The sequence below is a fragment of the Castanea sativa genome, chromosome 5, assembly GCF_040712315.1.
Source record: "Castanea sativa cultivar Marrone di Chiusa Pesio chromosome 5, ASM4071231v1".
Classification (NCBI taxonomy): Eukaryota; Viridiplantae; Streptophyta; class Magnoliopsida; order Fagales; family Fagaceae; genus Castanea; species Castanea sativa.
This window is the reverse complement of record NC_134017.1, coordinates 32,053,013-32,074,760: the sequence shown is the minus strand read 5'-3', so window position 1 is coordinate 32,074,760 and position 21,748 is coordinate 32,053,013. Positions and strand designations below refer to the sequence as shown.

At 34.4% G+C, this 21,748-nt stretch overlaps 3 protein-coding genes across 3 annotated transcripts; 2 read left to right on the top strand and 1 right to left on the bottom strand.

Moving 5' to 3' along the window:
• LOC142634423 (small ribosomal subunit protein eS12-like) lies at nucleotides 1-3,746 on the bottom strand. Its single transcript, XM_075808713.1, has 5 exons — nucleotides 3,608-3,746; nucleotides 3,483-3,521; nucleotides 2,642-2,933; nucleotides 314-379; nucleotides 1-231 (listed from the first exon to the last, which is right to left on the bottom strand). Exons 2-5 carry the CDS (start codon nucleotides 3,488-3,490, stop codon nucleotides 172-174), a joined length of 426 nt encoding a protein of 141 aa, XP_075664828.1. The 5' UTR covers nucleotides 3,491-3,521; nucleotides 3,608-3,746; the 3' UTR covers nucleotides 1-171.
• Nucleotides 3,747-17,631: 13,885 nt separating this feature from the next.
• Nucleotides 17,632-18,114, top strand: LOC142635074 (uncharacterized). The gene has a single exon (XM_075809288.1). It carries the CDS (start codon nucleotides 17,632-17,634, stop codon nucleotides 18,112-18,114), a length of 483 nt encoding a protein of 160 aa, XP_075665403.1.
• A 156-nt stretch (nucleotides 18,115-18,270) lies between these two features.
• Nucleotides 18,271-18,690, top strand: LOC142635073 (uncharacterized). Its single transcript, XM_075809287.1, has one exon. The coding sequence runs from the start codon at nucleotides 18,271-18,273 to the stop codon at nucleotides 18,688-18,690; it is 420 nt and encodes a 139-aa protein (XP_075665402.1).
• The last annotated feature ends 3,058 nt before the right edge of the window (nucleotides 18,691-21,748 follow it).

Sequence of the window (21,748 nt, the reverse complement as noted above, 5' to 3'; positions counted from 1 at the left end):
GGGGGAAAAGTAGAGCATATATTAAAGTGTTCAAAAGAAAATAATGAGAACCATTCAAGTTATAAACTAGTAAACACTCAACAAAAACTCCTAGTGAGACTCCACCAAATGGACAAAAAGTAAGGTCTCTATGGATAAAACATCACATCAAATCAAATTTTCTTAAGTTACTCAGTGAGACTTGACATGCTCCTGAACAATATGAAGAGCTTCATGAACCTCCCCAAAATCCTGCAAGCCAATAGAAAATTCAGTGACTCCTTTTGATAGAATACTATAAATAGCATTACATGAATACTTGCTGGATTCTTACCTTCACAACAACACAAGAGCAACCAACTACCTTCCTAGCCTTTCCCTCAGAATCAATCTTGCACAACTGCATAGAGAAGTCGCAAACCAACTTGAGAGAATTACAATACAGTTTTGCCAATTATATATATCATAATTTCAGATTACATAAACAATGCAAACCAAATAATGACAATATGACACCCAGCAAAAAGACGGAAACAAAACCACAAAAAATGAGGGAAACAAACATTATAGGTATATTACATTTAAGTTTAAATGCTTGGGAGTAACTGCACAGTTAATTACACTAGAGTGCTGGTTGGTTAAACTGTAAAAAACTAGAAATCTAATACACTAACATATTTTACATTACTAGCTAATACAGCTTACTTTCATAAGCAAGAATTTCTTATTTGGTACAGAAGCCAAATTTTTTTGTTCCATTGTACAAGTGGATGGAAAATTTTTCATTATATTTCATTATTCTAGATTCTTATCAGAGCTAGAACAATTCAAGGATAGGCGCACCTTTACAATAAAGTCAGAACATTTTGCAATGATTGCCATACATCTTTGGTAAACATGGTGACTGTATTTTAAGGAAAAACTTCCTCTTTGCATAAACAACCAATACCAGAACAATAAACAGACTCCTAATTTGTCTTTCAATGTCCAGGTATTACCTTTAATCATAGTCAAAGTCTGTGAAGCATGGACACAACATAATGGGCTGCAAGTCCATGTCTGGGATATGCTGGACACAGACACACATGACTGCAAGCTTGTCCATGGAGTGTCCAAGAAATTAATTTTTTGATTGGGGACACAGTCTAGAAATGGTCCACCAAAGATTTTTTTATAGTAAAAAAAGAGGAAAGAAAAAACCGGATTGGAAAATTCAAATAATACTAGCATCAAACTGACTCCCTCTTCCTCTCTCTCCCTCTGCATGTCGGGCATCGGGCAGCTCTCATTCATGGATCTGCAACCAGTCTCTCTTGCCCATGTGTCTAGCTGTTTACCCACTCTTATTTCGCAGTTTGGGTATTTAGAACTCTTGGTATGTGGGCTTTACTTTTACTACTTTTAATGTTTTAGTTTTTAAAATTTATTTATTTTTAAATGGCTATAGAGCTTGGGACTCTTACCTCTATTGGGGTCCGGTTATGGACTATAGATCTAAGGGTACGTTTGGTACACTGAATGGATATTACGACAGGAATTGTAATATTTATTACTAAGAATAAAATGTATTGTAATGTAATAACTAAATCCATTCATTAGTTTGGTTGTGAGTTATAACATAAGAATGAAACTTAACATTTATTTTAGGAAATATCTTACTCATACAATTATATCTCCTTTAAAAATGTTATTTTTAAATTTAAGAGAGATATGTGTTATTTTTTATGATTTTTTTATTTTTATAATTGTTAGATGTATATGGAAAGTTTGTTTATTTGAAAATATATTAAGTTTTGAAATTATTGCATTTACTAAGGGAGATTAAATTCAATAAGGATGGGGTGTAAACTCTTTGGTTTACACCAACCAATAAGGACATGCCACATCAATCTTTTACTTAAGTTCATTGTAAAACTAATACATCCTAATACACTTAATAGCTAATACAACCTTTTAAAGGGGAATAATTATTCCTCATTTTGAAAAATAGCTATTCATAAGGAATGACTATTCCTTGTAATGAAAACATAACCAAACTAAAGAATAACTAAACTATAGAAATAACTATTACATTACAGCGCCTATTACAATCTACCAAACATGCCCTAATTGTATATGGGCTATTAGACTCGCATATGGACTATTATGAATAAAGTCTTTTTTGAAAATCATGTAAGGAAAGACTTAAAGTTAATATTATTGTTTAAACTATATATAAAAAATATTATTATTTATTAATAGGTCTGATGAAAATCTTTTATTAAAATTAATGTTATAATGTTGATAGTTATCTTGTTTAGTTTCATTGTTTTATTGATTTTTAAATTGAAATATTTATAGTTATCATGATACTTCTTTACTATCTATTACTATTTTTAAATTAATTGATGGCATTTATTTATATAACCAGAAATATAGATAAATGTCCAAAACTATATATAATGTATCTAAAAATCCGTATCCACAACATGTCATGTTACCGTATAGCTTGTCTTGTGTCATGTTGGTGTATGTGCTTCGTAGGGCTAAGCTTTTAACTCAAAAATGTCTTATATAGGACAACACACAACCACCATTTTACATCCAAAAGGCAAAGGAGAATTAAAGTATCTAAACAAAGGAAACACAAAGCATCAAAAACTTCCTAATGAATGATACTTACACCAGCCCACTCGCCAAGGGTCTTTGCACTTGGGACTGTCATCAAGCTTACGTTGTGGTCAGCACAAAGTCCTTTAACCAGTTTAACATAATCGGGCTGGTTGCAGTCCTCTGCCAGTACACAAAGTTGGGCAGCATGCTTTTCGATCACCTTCGCACCTTCATGAAGGCCTCGAGCAAGCCCCCCATGAGCAAGTGATTTTCTAAGCACAACCTGTAAGGCAGTCATGATGTCCATGGCCTCCCCCAGAGGAGCTGCAGCTGGTGCCTCAGCTGGAACAGCAACCTCTTCACTGCTTAAGGTACAAATTGAAATCAGTGAGTAACCCATAAACGACAGTCATCTCCTATCTCTCCCACAGTCAACACACATTCATATAGAACATTTACAAGTTCCTTGATTCTTGTCAAAACAAAGAGCTAAGAGTTTTTAATTATAGATCCATTGCTTTTTGAACAGTCATTTTCATCTCAATAAGTATACCAACATGGGTTAATTTTCTAATTCAATAACATAAGGCCTAGCTAATCCATGTGCCACTATTAAAAGTGTATAAATGAATTGTATCTACAAGCCTAGAAAATAAGACTTTCTTACATTAACTCCCAATTGACTCAAACAGTAGCCTAATCTTCAGTCCTTAGTGCAACAAAATCCAAAAAATTATTCATGTTACTTTGTTTTTCAAAAATTCTTAAAAACAACAAGACGGTAGCAGCCCAAAAGTAGTCATTATAATTTAATTTTTTTCTAAAAAAAAAGAGGTACATTAATCGATATTTAAAACATGTTCATAAACAAAAAGTAAGATTGAAGGGAAAATCATCATACGATTGCTTACCCTGACATTGTCGATGAGTAAAAAAATTCTTTAAAGTTCCTGAATAACACAAAAAGAAGAAGGCATAAATATCAGATCCCAAGAAATAACAGCTTACAGACAGAGACAACGAAATAGAGGGAGACCTTGAAGAAGAAGATGAGAAAGAGGAGGCGGCAGCGGCAGCGGCAGCAGCAGCCGAAGCAGCAAGCAGAGGGTGTGTGTTTTGGCGAAAAAAGAGAAGCGAAATGAAAAGATTTGTTAAACGACGTTTTTTATATGGCAAACCCTAAAACCCTACTTCCATTCTTTTCTTATGCCGCCGATAATGGGCCAAGATTGGGCTTGGGCTTGGGCTTGGGCTGCCTTCAAATGTCCAAAGGGGGAAAAGACTGTCAACACCCTTAATAATGTGGCAAAATTGGACTAAAAGACGCAAATCTGACATAATACGACGTAAAAAAAAAAATCTAACATGATATGACACAAAATTAGTAGATTGTGAGTTGGGATTTAATGGGTTGTCATATTTGGGTAGACACAACTGACTCGTTTAATAAACGGGTTGGGTTAGTATTTAACCTATGGAACTCGTTTGACTCGTCTAGCCCATTTAATTAAATGATATTTTGCCAATATAACCTTCAAATCCTAGGTATATAAACTTATCAATTGTTGTGGTTTACTTTCTTTGACATATTGTAATTGATTATTTGTGATATTGAGATATGTATTAATTTTGAATGATTATTTTGTGATGTAGTTACTCGTTAGTTTTGAATTTTATATAAAAAAATATTTATTTGTTTCTTTTTTCATTTTTTTATATTTTGATAAAATCTGATAAATAGGTTAATACGACTGATCCGTTTAATAAATGAGTCATAATAAGGTTGAAGAATCTTGACCTGTTTAATAAACATGTTGGGTTAGTGTTGACCCTTATAGTCGGATACTTATGAGTTGACACGACACAGTGTTGACTCATATAATTGGATACTCACAAGTTGACACGACACAAACTTGACATGCAAAGACGAATTATCACCCCTAATAATTATTGAGGATAGCTTTGTTTCTAGTTTTATTTTCGTGGAATATGTTGTTTCTCAAAAAAAGAAAAAAAAGAAAAAGTGAAATATGTTAGTTCCTAGGATAAAGTTATGGACGCAAACATTTTGACAATGAAGCCTAACTTGCACAACCAATTCATAAATGGGACAATCAGGTTTTCAATGACCGTAAAACACAGCAACTCTCTAATTAGGATAAATGAAAAGTATTCATCTATAGGGAAAAAAATAGAGTAAGACATGATTACTAAAAAAAAAAAAATTGAGTAGACATACTCAATGACTAGTAGACTTTTAATTGTTTCCCGAGATGGATTCAAGTTATACTTGGTGTAATTTTAAAAGAGTTACACTTTTTTTATACTATTGATTTAATTAAATTTAAAGGTGGAAAAACACTAATAATCATATAATTTATTTTCCTAAAAATTAGTGATTAACTGCATTAATTCTCTTTAGTATTTTTAAAAAGTAATAATAAATAAATATATAAAAAATCTCTCCAGCCTCATTATCTTTTTCTTCATCTCTTTCTTTTAACTCTTTTTTGAATCTTTATCTCATAAGCTGCTTCGATCAACACTAACTTGCTTGACAAATTTTGGGACCGTGGAAAGGGGGTAAGCAATAGTGGTGATTGCACCAATGGTGAGAAAGCAGAGAGGGAAGTTTTTGTTGATGCCTAGGCAGAGCAAGCCATGAGAGATAAGTTCTGGAACAAAAATTGACCATGGAAAGATTGAGGTCTTTTGGTAGTTGGTACTACTTGTGTTGCACAGAGGAAAAAAGGACATTGAAGGACAGAAAAATTGAAAAAGATTACTCAAGAAGCAAAACATTACCAAACTAACAACCTCCACTATAATGTCACATGCTTCAATTGTATTTTCAAATTAACCACAAAAGCATTAACCTCAACAGTTTCAACAATAACATTTTCAAATTGGCTCCACATCTTAGCCTCGACTATAAGGCCATAAAACTGCTATTGGTTTCGTCAAAAGACAATAAGAAAGGAAGCCTATCATATATTCGTATTGTGTCTCTTAAAGTTGTGGGCCTTTGACGAAGAAAGGCCTTAGGATAGACACTAACCGCAATTTATTATTATTATTATTATTATTATTATTATTATTATTATAAAATCGAAAACTCTGAATTTTTCATAGTTTTTCAGTCACCACACTATTAAAAAGAAGAAAAAAACGTGATTGAACTTTTCTAAAAGCCGACTCTGCCTTTCCCTTTCACGATATTGTGCCTTCTCTTCCCTGCCTTCCTCTACCAGCTCCTCCTCGATCAGACCCACGGCAAAGCCAATAGCTGTAGATGTTCCCGATACTTTTTCTTCCTCTCTTCCTTTCCTCTTTAGACTCTCAAATCTCTGTCTTTGTTCATAGCCGGAAGCCCTCCCGCTCTGTCACTTTCTGTCCCAACTTCTCCTGGGTGCAAATACAATCTCTTCTATTTATCTCAAACTTGATCTATTGGAAGAAGTATGGGCTATCTCTCCTATCTCAATCTCTTCTCTTTTTATTCTGTGTTTTCTCCACTGCTGTTAGTTTCTTTTTCTTTGTTTACTATATGTGTTCCTCCATCTTTTATTTCTTCGTTCCTTCTCTGCCTCAGATATGATTCTCTCCCTGTCACCGCTTCTCTCTATTTCTTTTTCTTTTTCAAAATTGGTTGCACTGGCCCTACAACTTTAGACATTCTGATACAGAGACCCAGAGATTTGAGGGATATGGAGATTGGGGAAATTCTTCAAGGTGCTGGGGCTTTAAGTGTAAAAGATATAGATCCAACTGTACATGAATTAATGGGCTCCAACAAAAGTTCCTTGGATAACTAAATCTCTAATCTCAACACTAACCATGAAAGAGAGTTCAGAGAGGCCAATAATTAAGCATCAACATGCATTGATGGTGTTGGCATCTTTTATTACACCTATGGCCTTCCAAGCTGGAATAACCCCATTGGGAATATGTGGAAGATTTTTATTTTTTAAATTTTTGACTGAAGACGATAGCATATGGAGGAGTTTAAAAGAAGGGAAAAAAAATAAAAAGAAAAAAACGTTAAAAGGTTGAGAGAATAAGGGTCCGTTTGGATAGAGCTTATTGTTGAAAATTTAAACTGAAAACACTGTATCAAAATAATTTTTAAATGTGTGAATAGTACTGTGGGTCCCATTTTTAATTTAAAAAAATCTGAAAAGTGAAAGTTGTATCAACACGGACCCACAAATATTGAAAGTCAACAAAATCGGCTACCGTTCATGCACAGTAGCATAAACAGTAGCCGATTTTGTTGACTTCAATTTGTAGTCCTGTCTTGTTCACGGGACCCACAAACTTCACTTTTCAGATTTTTTAAAATTAAAAATAGGACCCACGGTACTATTCACATATTTAAAAATTATTTTGATACAGTGTTTTCAGTTTTCAGCAATAAGCTCTATCCAAACGGACCCTAAGTGGATGAGAATAAAAGAAAGGTAAAAAAAAAAATGTTAGTAGGATAGTTAGGGTAAAAAAAATATATAAATGATGCTAAAGATATAATAAATTTTATCGCTTAACCTCTAGAAACTAATGTCACCAGTTATATATATATAAAAAATTGATATTTGTTTATTATTTATTATGATAATACAATTTACCAATCATAATTATTGTCACATCAATTCACAAAATGTTTTGTTATTAATTTGTTGTATCTTTAGCATTTTGTAAAATAATTAGTTTAGTGTGTGTATGTGTGTGTGTGTGTGTGTGTCTATATATATATAAAGAGAGAGAGAGAGAGAGAGAGAGAGAGATAATTTTGATATATATCATTCCCTTAGGTAAACTGAAATCGTCTCTAATACGAAATTGACTCTTGCGATGTACACCTTCTGTTTGACAACATGTCTTATTTATGCATTAGTTTAAGTCAACTTCATGGTTTGTGCCTCTTGGTTTAGGTTCCACTGGCCTTTTTTTTTATTTATTTTATTATTATTTTTATGTGCATTTAGGCATACTAGGCCATCAACATAATTTGTATTTTTAGTACATTAGAACTTTAATCATAAAAACCAAAAATGGAACATTATAATAGTAGTTTTCTTACAATGAAATTTTTTATGGATTATGTTTTTTGTATTAATATACATTTGCAAGGACAAATAAAAATATTGGAGAAAATTATAAACTTGATAACATTCAAACATTAAGGGGTAAGATTATTACTAAGTGAGAGATTGAGAGAAAAAATTCATTAAAAAATATTAGTTTAATTTTTTTTTAAATCTCTTTAAGTAGTTTTCCCGTGCATAGCACGGGTTAGCGACTAGTTATTATTATTTTTAGAGAGAAAGTGACGTTGGAGGTAGGAAACCATTTGTGCTTATGAGAGAGAGAGAGAGAGAGAGAGAGAGAGAGAGAGATGAAAATTCAGGAAGAGGGAGATATGATGGTGAGAGATTTTTATTTATTTATTTATTAGGGAAATGCTAACGAATGCCCTTAGGGTATTGTTTAATAATCTATTTAAAGAAAGTTTTTATGGAGATAGAAAGAAAAACAATTAATATTTTGACAGTTTTTTTCATTTTCCATAAAAGTGATGTCAAAATTTTTCTAAAATAAATTGTTAACCAATGCCCTAAGGGCACTAGTTAGCATGACCCTATTTATTATTATTATTTAAGATAAGAGCTTGAGAGTAAATGCAATTTATTACTAATTTGTAGGAGTAATAATGATTTGACATGAGTATTTTTCTACCTTTGGATCTAATAAGTGCTGGTTTGGATCCAGCTTATTGTTTCCTGCGTCTGCGTTTTGTTTTTTTTTTTGTTTTTTGTTTTTTTTTTCTTCTGCTGCGGAGGGACAAGCGCGCGTACTGTGCGCACACTGGTCATGTACGTTTTTAGCAATTTTTTATTAAATATGGGCCCCGCAGTACTATTTACACATTTAAAAATTATTTTGCTACAGTGTTTTCAGTTTTCAGTTTTCAGTTTTCAGCAATAAGTTCTATCCAAATGGACCCTAAATATCAATTGTGTAGAAAATAACTTTTTTTAAGTTACACCAAGTGTAACTTGAACCCATCTCCTTAACTATATTTAACTTAAACTTACATAAGTTGGCCTCATCTTCTTGTTAGATCAAGCCAACTTGTTATTCTAGTCTTTCTATAATTTTTTCTTTTTAAATGAAGCCAACTTGTTATAAGTTGTGTGTGTGCGCTGGCTTGTGTGTTCTTAATCTCATATATATATATATATATATATATATATATATATATATATATATATATATATATATTATATTACTATATACTAGCCTTTGAGCACGTGCAAGACTCTTTTATTTATTTATTTTTTTTTGGAAAAAGTTAATAATTTGCATCTATTATAATTTAGGATTACTACATTTTCCAATCATAAAATACTTAGAAGTGTGATGAGTATTATGGGTTTGTGGGTGAAGTAATTTTTTCATCACACATGTAGGTATTTTATGATTGGAAAAATGTAGTAATCTCAAATTATAATGAATACAAATTATTAATTTTTACCCAAAAAAATAGAAGAGCTTCTGAGTACGCATGTGAGCGCGTGGTCAGAGGGTAGTTGTGATTAAAAATGCATCAATCCCGAATTATGATGAATACAAGTTTTTTCCTTAAAAAAGAAAGAAAAAGAAGACCATTTGAGCACACGCAAAGCGAAAAGGCCAGTTTTAAAATAATATAATACTTGACACAAAATCTAAAATGCACTTTTTTTGGGCAATCAATCTAAAATGGAAGTCTCTTGATAATGCAGCGCAATAAATAAATTCTAGGCTCTTCTTCTTCCAGTGTGATTGAGATCTCAAATTAAAGGGTCTACAGGGTTGCTTTTGTTATTTAAAAGTACAATTTTATTGAACATGTACTTGCAACTTTACCAAAGATTGGTTGTAAAACCTTCAAAGTTCAAACCATGAAATATTGAATGATAATACCCTTCTTCTCATCATGAATACTAATTTTTTTTGTCCAAATTTAACACATGAATTTTTTTGTTATAAGCCGAAGGGAACTTTATCTTTAATATACAAAGGAAGGGTCTACTTAATGGGTACCCTTCCCTCACATCATCGGCTTTCAAATGCATATACATCTCTCTCCAAATGCTACACATCACCATCTTCGAATACAATGCACTGTTTTTTTTTTTTTTGAAAATTAAGTATAGAAAGTTTTATTTCCCACAGCTAGCCATTAAGGACAAACAGAGTAACTCATTTGTCTCATAATAACACTTATAACTTGCATTGTCCTTGTGTCTTGCCCACTAGTGTTAACTTGCATGTTTGTAGTCTTGACTCTTGAAGCAATGTTTTAGCCAAATCCATTATCTGCTGTGAGTGAAGCTAATTAACGTGTTTCGAGTTGTTCAGATTGCTAGGACAAATACTGCCCCATTGCTTCTCTTCATTCCATTGTTAATCATTGGAAAAGGCTAGAGAAATAAATCTTCATATCAGTAGATCATGTCTATAGTCTTCCTAGATTTCATGCCATTGGACATTCCCACAACACATGCATCATTGTTTCAGTGTATTCATTCTATGTCCCGAATTCTTTATGGATGAACTTGCATAAAATTATTTTGTTGGCATTAAATTTAAGGTGAAAACCACATTTTCGTTCCTACATTTTCACGCGATTCCCACTTTGGTCCCTATATTTTATTTTCATTGCTTTTAGTCCTTAAAATAAAAAAAGCGATCTCGTTTTTGTCCCTACCATCAGTGCCTTAACGGCAAAGTCCTAGGTGGCAGACAAAACACCCTACTAGCTGACGTGGTGTTGATGTGGCAATTAAAATCTTAAAAAAAAAAAAAATATTATTTGGCATTTTTATATGCTACATTAGCATTTTTTTTAAAAACCATGTCAGAAAATTTAAACCAAAAAAGAAAACAAGTTAAAAAACAAAACTTAATTTTTATTTTTTATTTTTTACTTTCATTATTTTTTCGTAAGAATTGAAGTTGTTCTTCGTGTTCTTCCTAAATCCATAAAATAAACCAATCTCCAGCAAACCCCAAATCCAAATCTAGCAATCAAATCTACTCCATCAAATCCTGAAAAACAAGAAAATCTAAGAAACCAAACCAAACCATAAATAAATCGAAGAAATAAACTCATAAACCCAGTAACCAATTCAATCTCTAGCAAACCCATAAACCCATAATTTTTCTTCAGAAACAAACACACAAAAAAACCCATAAAAACAAACAACTCCACATTCTCTCCAGAAAAACAAAAACACAAACAAACCCAGAACAAGAGCAACGATACCCAAATCTGAACAAACTTAGTCACAAAAGTCTCAAACAAACCCAGATACCCACCCATGCAAGTTTTAAACAAACCTAGACACCCACTCATAGGCAATGGATTCTCTTCTTGATGCATGCCACGGCCACCTCTGGCGATGTTCCCATTTTCCATCCAAACACCATACTCCACTGAAACCTCCAACAAATCAAACCCATAAACCTAGAAATATCATCAAACCCACATAAAAAAACAAACCCAGAAATATAAAACAAACCAACACCCACATGGAAAAACAAACCCAGGTCAGAGAGATCGTGACCAACACCAACCGATCTGTGACCTACATGCCTCGATCCGACGACAAAGCTCTGCGCGCGGTGACGCTGATCCCAAGGCAATAGGATCAGACTCTTGTGACTAGAGCAGTGGAGCGAAGAAGGACGCTGAGAGAGAGTTGGAGAAACCGATTTGGCACGATGAATTAGAGAGAGTGAGATCGCGAGTGTAATACCCCCCTCCCAAAAGGATTAAAAGGAAGTGTATTTAAGTAAATCTTTTGTGGGGTCAATTTTATAATTTATAATTATAAGGGAGTTTTTAGAAAATAATGTTGAAACCCTAGCTATATATAAGCTTATTATGTCAACGTATATGGAGAGATATTTTAAGAGAGGAGACTACCTCAATTACTCAAGTAGAGAAGGTTTGACTGCACAATTGAGGTAAGAGCTTAAGAATTTCTTTCTTGTCAAATCTAAGTTTTATTTAGAATTAAATTTTTTTTTATATGGGTATTTTGGCCAGTAATGAAACTATTCAAATATTCAAGAGTTTGAATGATGCATACGAAGAAAAGTTTAGTTTTATTTTCGGTAAATTGGACGATGTACTTGCAGATTTTTTGAGATTTAATCTTTTTCTATAGTTTTGTTGCGTTATGCGAAGATAGAGGCTATAAACTTTTGGGTTTAATGGTCAAGTTTTTGCACGGTTTTCTTTAATAAATAGTACCTAATGTGGACTTCTTAGGGTATATGGCAGAATCGAAGTGGTATTGGGGGAAATTCAGAAGCCTAGTAGTCTAGGCATGCTTGGAGGTTTGACATAGAGTCACGTGTGTAAAAAAAAAAAAAAAACAACGAGAAAACATTAAAACAAAGCAGGGCTCAACATCTTTCTTTCTTTCTTCTTCTTCTTCTTCTTCTTATTTGTTTATTGATCTTGGTAGAAGTGAATAGGAAAGTCAATGAGGTCTGACCAGTTATAAAAAAAGAAAAAGAAAAGAGAAACAAACAAAGGAAACAAAGGAACACAAGAAATTGAAGATGGCCCACGTGCCTACATAGTAATAGGAGTTATGGTCTTATCTTTGGGGCTTTAGTTGTGGCAGAAGAAAAAATTATATATATATATATATATATATATATAAATATATATATAAAGAAAAATAATATGATTAGGAGGAATTTTGGTGTGAGATAACAGTGGATAGTTATTGGATATTTTTAGTAGTCTCTCTGTATGGCCGGATACCGTTATAAGTCATTTTTAAATTATTTGATTATTGAGTAAATGGTACCTACAAAATTGTTTTAGGTGATACCTAAGGATTTTAGAAGAAGTGTTAGGGAGAAGTTTCTTTTGGTATGACTTTTGGAGGTAAGTAACCTTATCCTAATTGGTTTTATTTTGCATATTTTAACTATGAAAATTGTTTATCGTTGTTATAATTTTATTTTTATTGTAAAAACTGATTTTAAGTAAAGAATTATCACAAATATATTTGATTACTGAATATATGATGTATTTTATTTAACTGTTTTTAGCCAGACTGATTCAAAGTAAAGAATAAAGAATTTTCACAAATATATATGAGCATTGAATATAAGATTTATTTTATTTAATTGTTTTTTTTTGGTTATATTGATTTAAAGTAAAGAATATAGAACTATCACAAATATATTTAAATACTGAATATATGATTATATATATGTATTTGAATGAGATATATTTTTTGGTTTGAACTATGATTTGATATATATAATTATGGACAATCTGACTATGAATTGATTCTGATACCCAGCCAATGGGGGTCATTCATTGGTATTCTGATACCCAAATCAATGGGGGTTATTCATTGGTACTCTGATACCCAAACCAATGGAGGTTATTCATTGGTACTTTGATACCCAGCCAATGGAGGTTATTCATTGATATTCTGATACCTAAACCAATGTGGGTTTTTCATTGGTACTTTGATACCCAGCCAATGTGGGTTATTCATTGATACTCTAATGCCCAGTCACGGGGATATAGCGTGACCATAACCATAAGATTGTAAAGGATATGAATTATGTTTGAATATTGAACTGTTTTGAGTCCTTAAAACTACATATGTGGTTTTGGAAATGTTAAGTATTTAAACTATTTTGAGTCACTAAAACTGCTTATATGTTTTCGGAACCTATTGTAAGTTATAGCTTTTGATATATTAAAAACTGACTATTTTCTAAACCATCTATGATATATGATTAAAGTATGTGATCTATGTGCAATTTATTATTTTAAGACTATGAAACTTCTTCAGTTATTTTGAAAACACATAGTATATTATAACTTTTGAAAACACATATTATATTTATACTTTACAGATCTATTGCTTGAAGGAACTTATTAGGATTTTGGTTACTTATTGAGTTGTTAGCTCACCCCCTTTTTCCCCTCCAGTTTCAGATTGTGAAGAATAGCAAGTTTTGAGAGTTTTGATGTTGTGTTGTGAGCAGGAAAGGAAGCTCAATGATTTTGGGATTGGATGATCTTTAATAGTTTTATATTTATTGGCCAATTGACATTATGTACATGAGGATTGGATTTTGTTCCTATTAAATTATTGGAGATCTATTCATAAAGAAATTGTTGAGGTATTTTGGATTCATTTGATTTATTTTTTGAAAATAAATTTTAGTTGCTAAGAAGGCCTTGCACACTTGTAGGGTGCTTACTTTGTAAGCGTGTGGCAATTGTCATGTGCCTATCTTTATAGTTGAGTTTGGAGCGTGATAGCGAGGATAGAGGTTCGGAGAAAAACCACAGCTAGTGGTGGCTCATGATATCTGTGGAATAGCTCAGAGAGAAAGAGAGGAGAAGAGAATTTGATTTGATTTGAGATTTGGGAAGCTCCAGCTTATTTTTGTGTTTGGTTAAGAAAAAATAAAATGCACGAAAATATGAGAATTGAGAAATTAAATTTTCAGTTTAAATCAAATTTGCATTTTTAGTTTAAATTAAAATTAAGAAATTAAAGGTTTGTTTTTTAATTAGATTTTTTTTGAAACCGTTTTTTAATTAGATTTAAGTTTTGTTTTTAAATTTATTTTCTTTTTTAGTTTAAATTTTTTGAAATGGCTTAAAAAAAAAAAAATTAAAATGCTAACGTGGCATATAAAAATGCCAAATAATATTTTAATCGCCACATCATCACCATGTCAGCTAGTATGGTGTTCCGCCTGCCACCTAGGACTTTACCGTTAGGGCACTGACGGTAGGGACAAAAACGAGATAATTTTTTTGATTTTAGGGATTAAAAGTAGTGAAAATAAAAGATAGGGACTAAAGTGAGAATCGCGTGAAAATGTAAGGATAAAAATGTGGTTTTTGCCTATATTTAAATCTCCCTCACCACCATAATGTTGGGGAAAACAAAACATAAGGTAGTGAATTAATAATTTCATACAAATATATATATACCTTATGATGAAAACATTTCTTGACTCGAAGGGCTGTTGTTGGTTTAGTTTGCATTGATTTGGTATTCAAAGAATATGTAATCTCCCTCTTGTAATCCAAATTGAAAATGAACAATCATAATCGAAATCTTAAAAAAATGAAAATAAAGAAAATAGAACAAGGAACTGGCGTTGATTTTTTTGTTTTAATTTAATTTTTGGAACCACAAATTGTAGCAAAATAGAAGTGGAGAAACGATTATGTAGCAACTGCTTGAGTTTGCCATTAATACATAATTTATATATACACATGGAGGAAGAAAGAGTACCTCGGCGAGTCCAAATATGATATCTCACGCTCTCTACAACCATGGTCGCTCTCTTCTACTATTTCTCAAATGAAGCTGCACTGACTTGGCACGCTGGCCAACGATGATGCCGACCAACTGGCATTGATTTCTCAATAGTTTTGGCGATTTTACAGACGCTTTCACTGAAATAAAAATAACAACCAATACCCAGTACTTCAAAATATGTAGAAAATGATGATAAGAGAGTCTGAATATTTTTTTTTTCAAATTGGGCAAGGATGATAACTGATAAGGTGGTTGCTTATGGTTTTTGAATTTGGGTAAGGATGATGAGCCATTTTAATATGAGTTTGGAGCGTGGAGGAGTGGGGAAAGTACGAGACTTTAGGTGAGGTTATTTTAAAATCACACAAAAATCCAATGCAATATTTTGTAGCAATTCAAGATTAAAAAAAGAAAAGAAAAAAGAAAGACATCAGCCTGTGTTTTTTTTTTAATATATATATATATATAATTTATAAGTGGATAAAATAATTTGAAAATTAACAGGTAAAGTGACCCTATTTTGTAGGCAATATTTTAGTGGGACTTAGAGTTGTATTTTTACCAAATTGTCATTTAATTTTGCTTCTGCTTAAACGTAGGCTGTAGGGGTATTTTAGAAGGAAAAAAAAATTTAATCCAAATAGAGGAAGCCCTTTAAATAGTAGTGATGGTGAACTAAAAATCGAACCATCTCCAATTCGTTCATAAGAGTCGTCCAGGGCTAGAAAGGTGAGCCTAACATAAAGAAGGTCGTCCATTGTCAGGAGTCGTCCATGGGCATGAGGGTCGTCCATTAGGGAAGCACCTGGACGACCCCTCAACACTTGGAAAATTTTCAGAATGGATATATGTACAAAAGCTTGTAATTCAGACCACGTTCTACTATTTTGAAGTATGAGCAAAATCCTTGCTCATTGCTATAACTTCCCATTAATTACTTAACTTCCAATGGCAGTTGTAGAAAATAAGATTGAACATTCTAACTTCTATAGCGGTTATAGAAGTTAAGTCTGAACTTTCTAACTTCCACACACGTTGAGGAAGTTACTAAACAAGTAACCACTCCAAAGCTCACTATATAAGGACTCATCCACATCAAATGAAGGTAAGTTTCCATTACTCCTAAAGTTGGAATTCTTGAGTTCTAGAGAGAAAAACTAACTTAAGCACAGAGGGTTCTTGGCCGGTTCACCCCGGTCACCTTTGATCTTTTGTCTTTTCTTTTCAAGCCATCCAGATAACTCCAAGTCCATTGAAGCTCGGAGTATTTAGCCTATTGATTTTCTGTGCATCATCAAGTAGTATAGATAATTGTAGAAGCCAAATCTACAATTTACTTCCATTACATTACTTGGCTTATTAAACAAAACTATTAACACTCAATCTAAATGTAATAGTCATGTACGGGGTAGGGTCCTAGGCCCAATGGGCCTTAGGCCCTAGCCTTGTAATATGGTCCATAACCCCGACCCTGTTGGACCCGTGGTCTTAATCCGAAACTTTTTCAAGCCCAACATGAGCCCAAATATCCAAAATGGGTCCCTCTCTTCCTGAACATTAGCAAAGGCTTACGCTAATCAGTTGTGCGTTGATCGAGAAACGCACGTGCTGAGAACATCCTATGCCCTCTGCTGCCCGGCATTGCCTTAGGGAATATCGTTGTCAATTAGTCTTTTGGAGGCTGGAATCAGCTCCAATGCCACTACCATTATTCACAGTAGAGTATCTTCTTACCAAAAACGATGATACCAAACCCCACCCACACAAGTGAAGTCTTGAAGCAATCATGACCCTTCCACCCATCTGAGGCTATAAATAGGAGAGCAGAAGGAGAGATGGAGGTTGGCAAGTGGAGAGAGAAAATAGAAAGGAAAAGGAGCGATAACATTAGTGGGGAAGAGAGCAACCAGAAGAGAGAGGAAAGATCACCAAAACTAGGGGTACTATTGGTTCGCCCAGCAAAGAACCACCCATAGTAGGAAACTCTTAAGCCTACCATATAAATAAGTTGTGAGCCCAAATACTGGCCCATCTTGGTTAAAGCCCATTTGGGTACACACAATTGGCGCCGTGTGTGGGAATTTCCTATGTAGCTATGGTTTTGCCGAGACTCACGCAGGGAAAATGTCTGAAGGTCAGTCAGGGAGTTATGCTAGAAGCAGTTTTGGGGATCCTCTCGGGGGTTTACTTGGCGGGAAAGAAGGCAAAAGAGACGGCGAAGACAGGCAGCATGAGCAGGAGGAAGAGTGGTCTGACCTTAGAAAAGGGTTTGTTTCAAACGTATCAGACACTGTCGAGCGCTTCGGGGCGACATCATTTTGACGAAGGGGGCGAGGAGCTTGAATGTTTGCATAGGTTGGTGAGAGATTTGGAGTTGGAAGCAAGAGGTAGGCGTCGAAGAAGAGACCATGAGGAGCGTGAGGAAGCGTCGGCTAGAGTGGGAGGCCGCTATTGAGCAGGCTCCCACCAATCTGGTTTCCATCTACCCTGGCATTGTTCACGGGAGTATGTAGACCTGGACTCAATTTCCCTAAAAGAGCAATGACCTTAGAATGCTACTATGGATGCTATGAGCTGAGCATTGTGCAAAGCTGCTCGTTCGCTGTTCTCAGGGGACATTGAACGGGCCCCCATGCCGAGTAGATTTGTGTGGCCTCCGTTCAATTCTTATGACTGAAAAACGGACATGGTAGAGCACGTAAGCCATTATATCCAGATGATGTCTTTGCACACTCATAACGACGCATTAACGTGTAAGGTATTTCCATCGAGTCTCGGGCCCACCGCTTTGAGATGGTTCAATGGGTTAAGGAAAGGCTCAATTCACAATTTTGACGAGTTGATCCAGGAGTTCGGTGTCCAGTTTATGACTTGTAGCTGGGTGCCACAACAAGTAGATGCGCTACTATCAATGAAAATGGGGGCCAAGGAAACCCTTCGCAATTATGCTAGCCGGTATTGGGAGCTGTACAACGAGATTGGCAAGGGCAACGAAAAAATCGCCGTAAGTACTTTTCAATTAGGATTTCCCGAGGACTCCGAGCTGCTAGATTCGTTGACAAGGAGACCTCTCGAGGATATGAGGCAGTTGATAAGGCGCATCAAAGAATATAAGAGGTTAGAGGATGACCGACAACAGAACAAGGGTAAAGCTCCGATCATGAGTTAGCCTCGGCAGGGGAGTTTTCAATCAAGGCCTCGAAGGGATTTAAGGATCCAGGAGCCTGGCGCATAGGTAGAGGAAGTGAGCGTGACGTTCAAAGAGCTGGTGCACAAAATTGTAGATCGAATAAAAAATGAGCCATACTTTTAGTGGTCGAACAAGATGGAGGGTGACTCATCGAGGAGAAATCAAAACTTGTACTGTACTTACCATAAAGACAAGGGGCATACCACCGAACAATGCAGGGTGTTGAAAGATCATCTAGAGCAGCTGGTGAAAGTGGGGTATTTGAAAGAGTTTGTGGTAGACCCGAGGAATCAGGATGCCGGGCAAGGAACTCGTCCTCAAGGAAATCCTCTCCCACCCCTATTGGGAGTGATAGAGGTCATCCATGTAGCTTCAAGGGGTACCGTGGTGTCCGGAAAGAGAGGGGTATTGACTGTGGTGCCGGTAGAAGGTTGCCCGGGCAAGCAACCCTCTGAGAAGAAGTTGAAGCTCACTCCGGAACCCATCGCCTTCAATGATGATGATCTAGAAGGAACGATCCAGCCGCACGACGATACTTTGGTAGTCACGGTCTAGATAAATGGCTTCATAGTGAAGAGGGATTGATAGATCAAGGGAGTGGTGCTGAAGTGATGTATCTCGACCTATTCAGGGAGCTTGGATTGAAGAACGAGGATCTTTCTAAGTACGACACACCCCAGGTGGGGTTTAATGGTCGGATGGTGATCCTAGAAGGGCAGATTTCACTTCCCGTAAACATGGAGGGCGAGGAAGTAATGGTGACATTCATAGTGGTCGCCTCATTTTCATCGTATATGGCGATTCTTGGAAGGCCATGGATTCATGCAATGGGGGCAGTTCCATCCACCTGCATGTGAAGGTCAAGTTCCACATCGAGCAAGGTATTGCTATACTGACGGGAAACTAGTAAGTGGCCAGGTAGTGCTTGATGGCCGCTGTTAATTGGGAGATCAAACAGAAGGAACCAGTCGAAGAGGTTCCCTTATAGAAATTACAGGAACCCTAAGAGGAGACGGGGGCTTGAGGTGCCGAGTGTTAGGATGTGTGCCCTTAAATCCTATTGTATGATGCTATGTATGTTATTATGTATGATATTATGTATGACTTAATGTTGTGTTTAATAAAATTGTTTTGCTATTATCTAAAATAATGGTAACATGAATATTGAGACATTATCATATATTCCATGAGATGCATAGTATGTTATTTATGTGAAAAGTCACAAAAGACATAAATCACAAGTTCTTTGTAAACTCAGAATTTTAGTTCGTAGTTGGTGATGAAAATTGGGCATTCATCTGCGAAGACTATAACATATCAACTAAGATGATTTGTCTTTATCATGGAAATAGAGATTTCTAGTTGATATGTTGATATGTTTTAAGAGTTAAAACATATTGAACTGGACCGGTGTGAGATTTATTATTCTCCTAATGACTGTCAAATGAATAATAAACTCATGACTTATATTTGCATGAACTCTTAATCCTGAGAGAATAATGGACTTGATCATGAGGTGTAGGTTGCTTTGATATATCAGGAGTGAGATCTAGAGTTACGGTCAAAACCTCAGTATGTTGGGCAACCACCTTTAATGTTGATGGAACATATATTCTCAAGATGGAATTCATAGTCTCTTAATGGAGATATAAAATATCCCCTTGAGATAAGTTTAATAGGTTTGTTATTCAGAATGTTAGGCCTAACTACTTTAGTAAATAGTTACTAAAGTATATATTTATGAAATTGGATTTCATAGATATATGATATATAACTTAAAGGATTAAACCGGGTACTCAAGGATAAGATGTAGTAATTTACAAAATAGAAGTCTACATTCATGACTTTGTGTTACTACGAATATTTTTTGAAGGGGTTGCATGTACAATAAAGTCTTGGGATATAATTTATAGATAAGGCCTAGAGTGCAACTATATTTATATAGTGGTATTAAATATAGTTAATGGTAACTTTGGACTTGTCAAGAGTTGACAGAAAAGCCCAAGGCCCATTGGAGCTAGTGTCTTATTGGTCCCTTTTGGTCCCACTCCAAGCAACACACTTAAGCCCAATTGGAAAGGCCCAAAAGGCCAGCCAAATTAGATAATCGGTTAGACACAAAGGGAGAAATATACAAAATTAACTGAAGAGAATTTATGTAAGAACACCATTATGAAGTGGTGTATGTAAGTATTAGATACTTTGACATTCTCCCTTTGAAATTGATTGAGAAACCACACATCTTGGGCGTTAGTGGAATTGGAGTGAAGATTGAAAGTCTTCCCAAGTGATTTTGATCTTCGGTTTTGAAATTCACCGCTCCAAGGGATACTCTCTTGTTCTCTAATTTTGAAATTTACATAGTGCATGTTAAAATTTATGAATGAAGTAGATCCGTTATTTTTCCGCTGCGCACATGCATTTTTCCATCGAATGGTCTTCATTTTGTATCTGTTTAACATGTTTATAGTTTTCGAATTATAGACAATAATTTCATGTTGTTAGAAAATAGTTTTCTGCATGGTTGTTGAAATTATTGTTTGATAAAAAATGATTTTGATGTTATGATGTTGTTTAATTTTTAGTTTAAGTATGTTAAACTGAACTTTAAGGCTATAGCATCAATGAAATTCAGTTTTGATATCAATTTATGTTCATTATGATCGTATGTTGGTTGTTTTCTACATGAAAACGTAGAAAAACTGTCTTAGACAAAATTCTGAAAAATTCAAAATTCGCAACGCTCGATTGATTGAGGATCTGTCAAGCATCTATCAAGGCGAAAAAAGATCTCTCGATCGATCAAGGATCTGTCGAGAATCGATTGAGCTTTGTAGAACTTCTTCTCGATCGATCGAGAATCTGTCGAGGATCGATCGAGGACTGTGGATTCAGAATTTTTCTAAGTGTTTTTTACATATATAAAGAGCAAGGCTATGTGTAATTAGTTTATGCATGTTTTAAATTTAAAAATCTTAAAACATCTAGTGGGAGAGAGATACAAGGGTTGCATCTCACGGCCTCCATTGTTGGTTCATAATAGTGTGAAATATATACTTTGTCTTTGCCTCGAGCTTAGCATTCCATGCGGAGAGTATTTATTTCATGGTCCTATAAGATTGGATTTCTTGGTTTATAGTGGTTTGATCAAACGCCTTGTCTTCGCTTCGAGTTTTGCATTCCATGCAAAGGGTGTTTGTATCATGGTACTACAAAATAAGCCTGTTAAAGGGATGATATGTGGCTACACATGATTCTAAACAATGGTATACACTAGACTAAGTATTATAGTATCCTCTATGCTGAGTTCTTACTAATATTACTTAGAGGCTAAATGTAGAATGGCATATTATTAGTGTTTGATAAGAGTTATCATGATAGCACTAATAATGAGACTAGTTCTCAATCAATCATAGTTTTTAATGTTCATTCTATGCTGAGAAATATTGAATACGGGATTGGGTTGTTGTTGCATATATTATGTTATGGTTTTATTAAGGTTCCATATTATATGCTTATATGCTAAATTGATAATGTCCAATTTACTTATTATATTCATGTTTATTATTTTCAGATTTGAACATGGCATCATTTAGCCCACTTGTTTCTATTC

Coding starts and splice junctions, on each gene's coding strand:
- LOC142635074 (XM_075809288.1), top strand. CDS start 17,632: ATGGTAGAGCACGTAAGCCATTATATCCAGATGATGTCTTTGCACACT.
- LOC142635073 (XM_075809287.1), top strand. CDS start 18,271: ATGGAGGGTGACTCATCGAGGAGAAATCAAAACTTGTACTGTACTTAC.
- LOC142634423 (XM_075808713.1), bottom strand. Junction 380..2,641: donor CCCTTGGCGAGTGGGCTGGT/GTAAGTATCATT, acceptor TTCTCTATGCAG/TTGTGCAAGATTGATTCTGA. Junction 232..313: donor GCTCTTGTGTTGTTGTGAAG/GTAAGAATCCAG, acceptor ATTGGCTTGCAG/GATTTTGGGGAGGTTCATGA.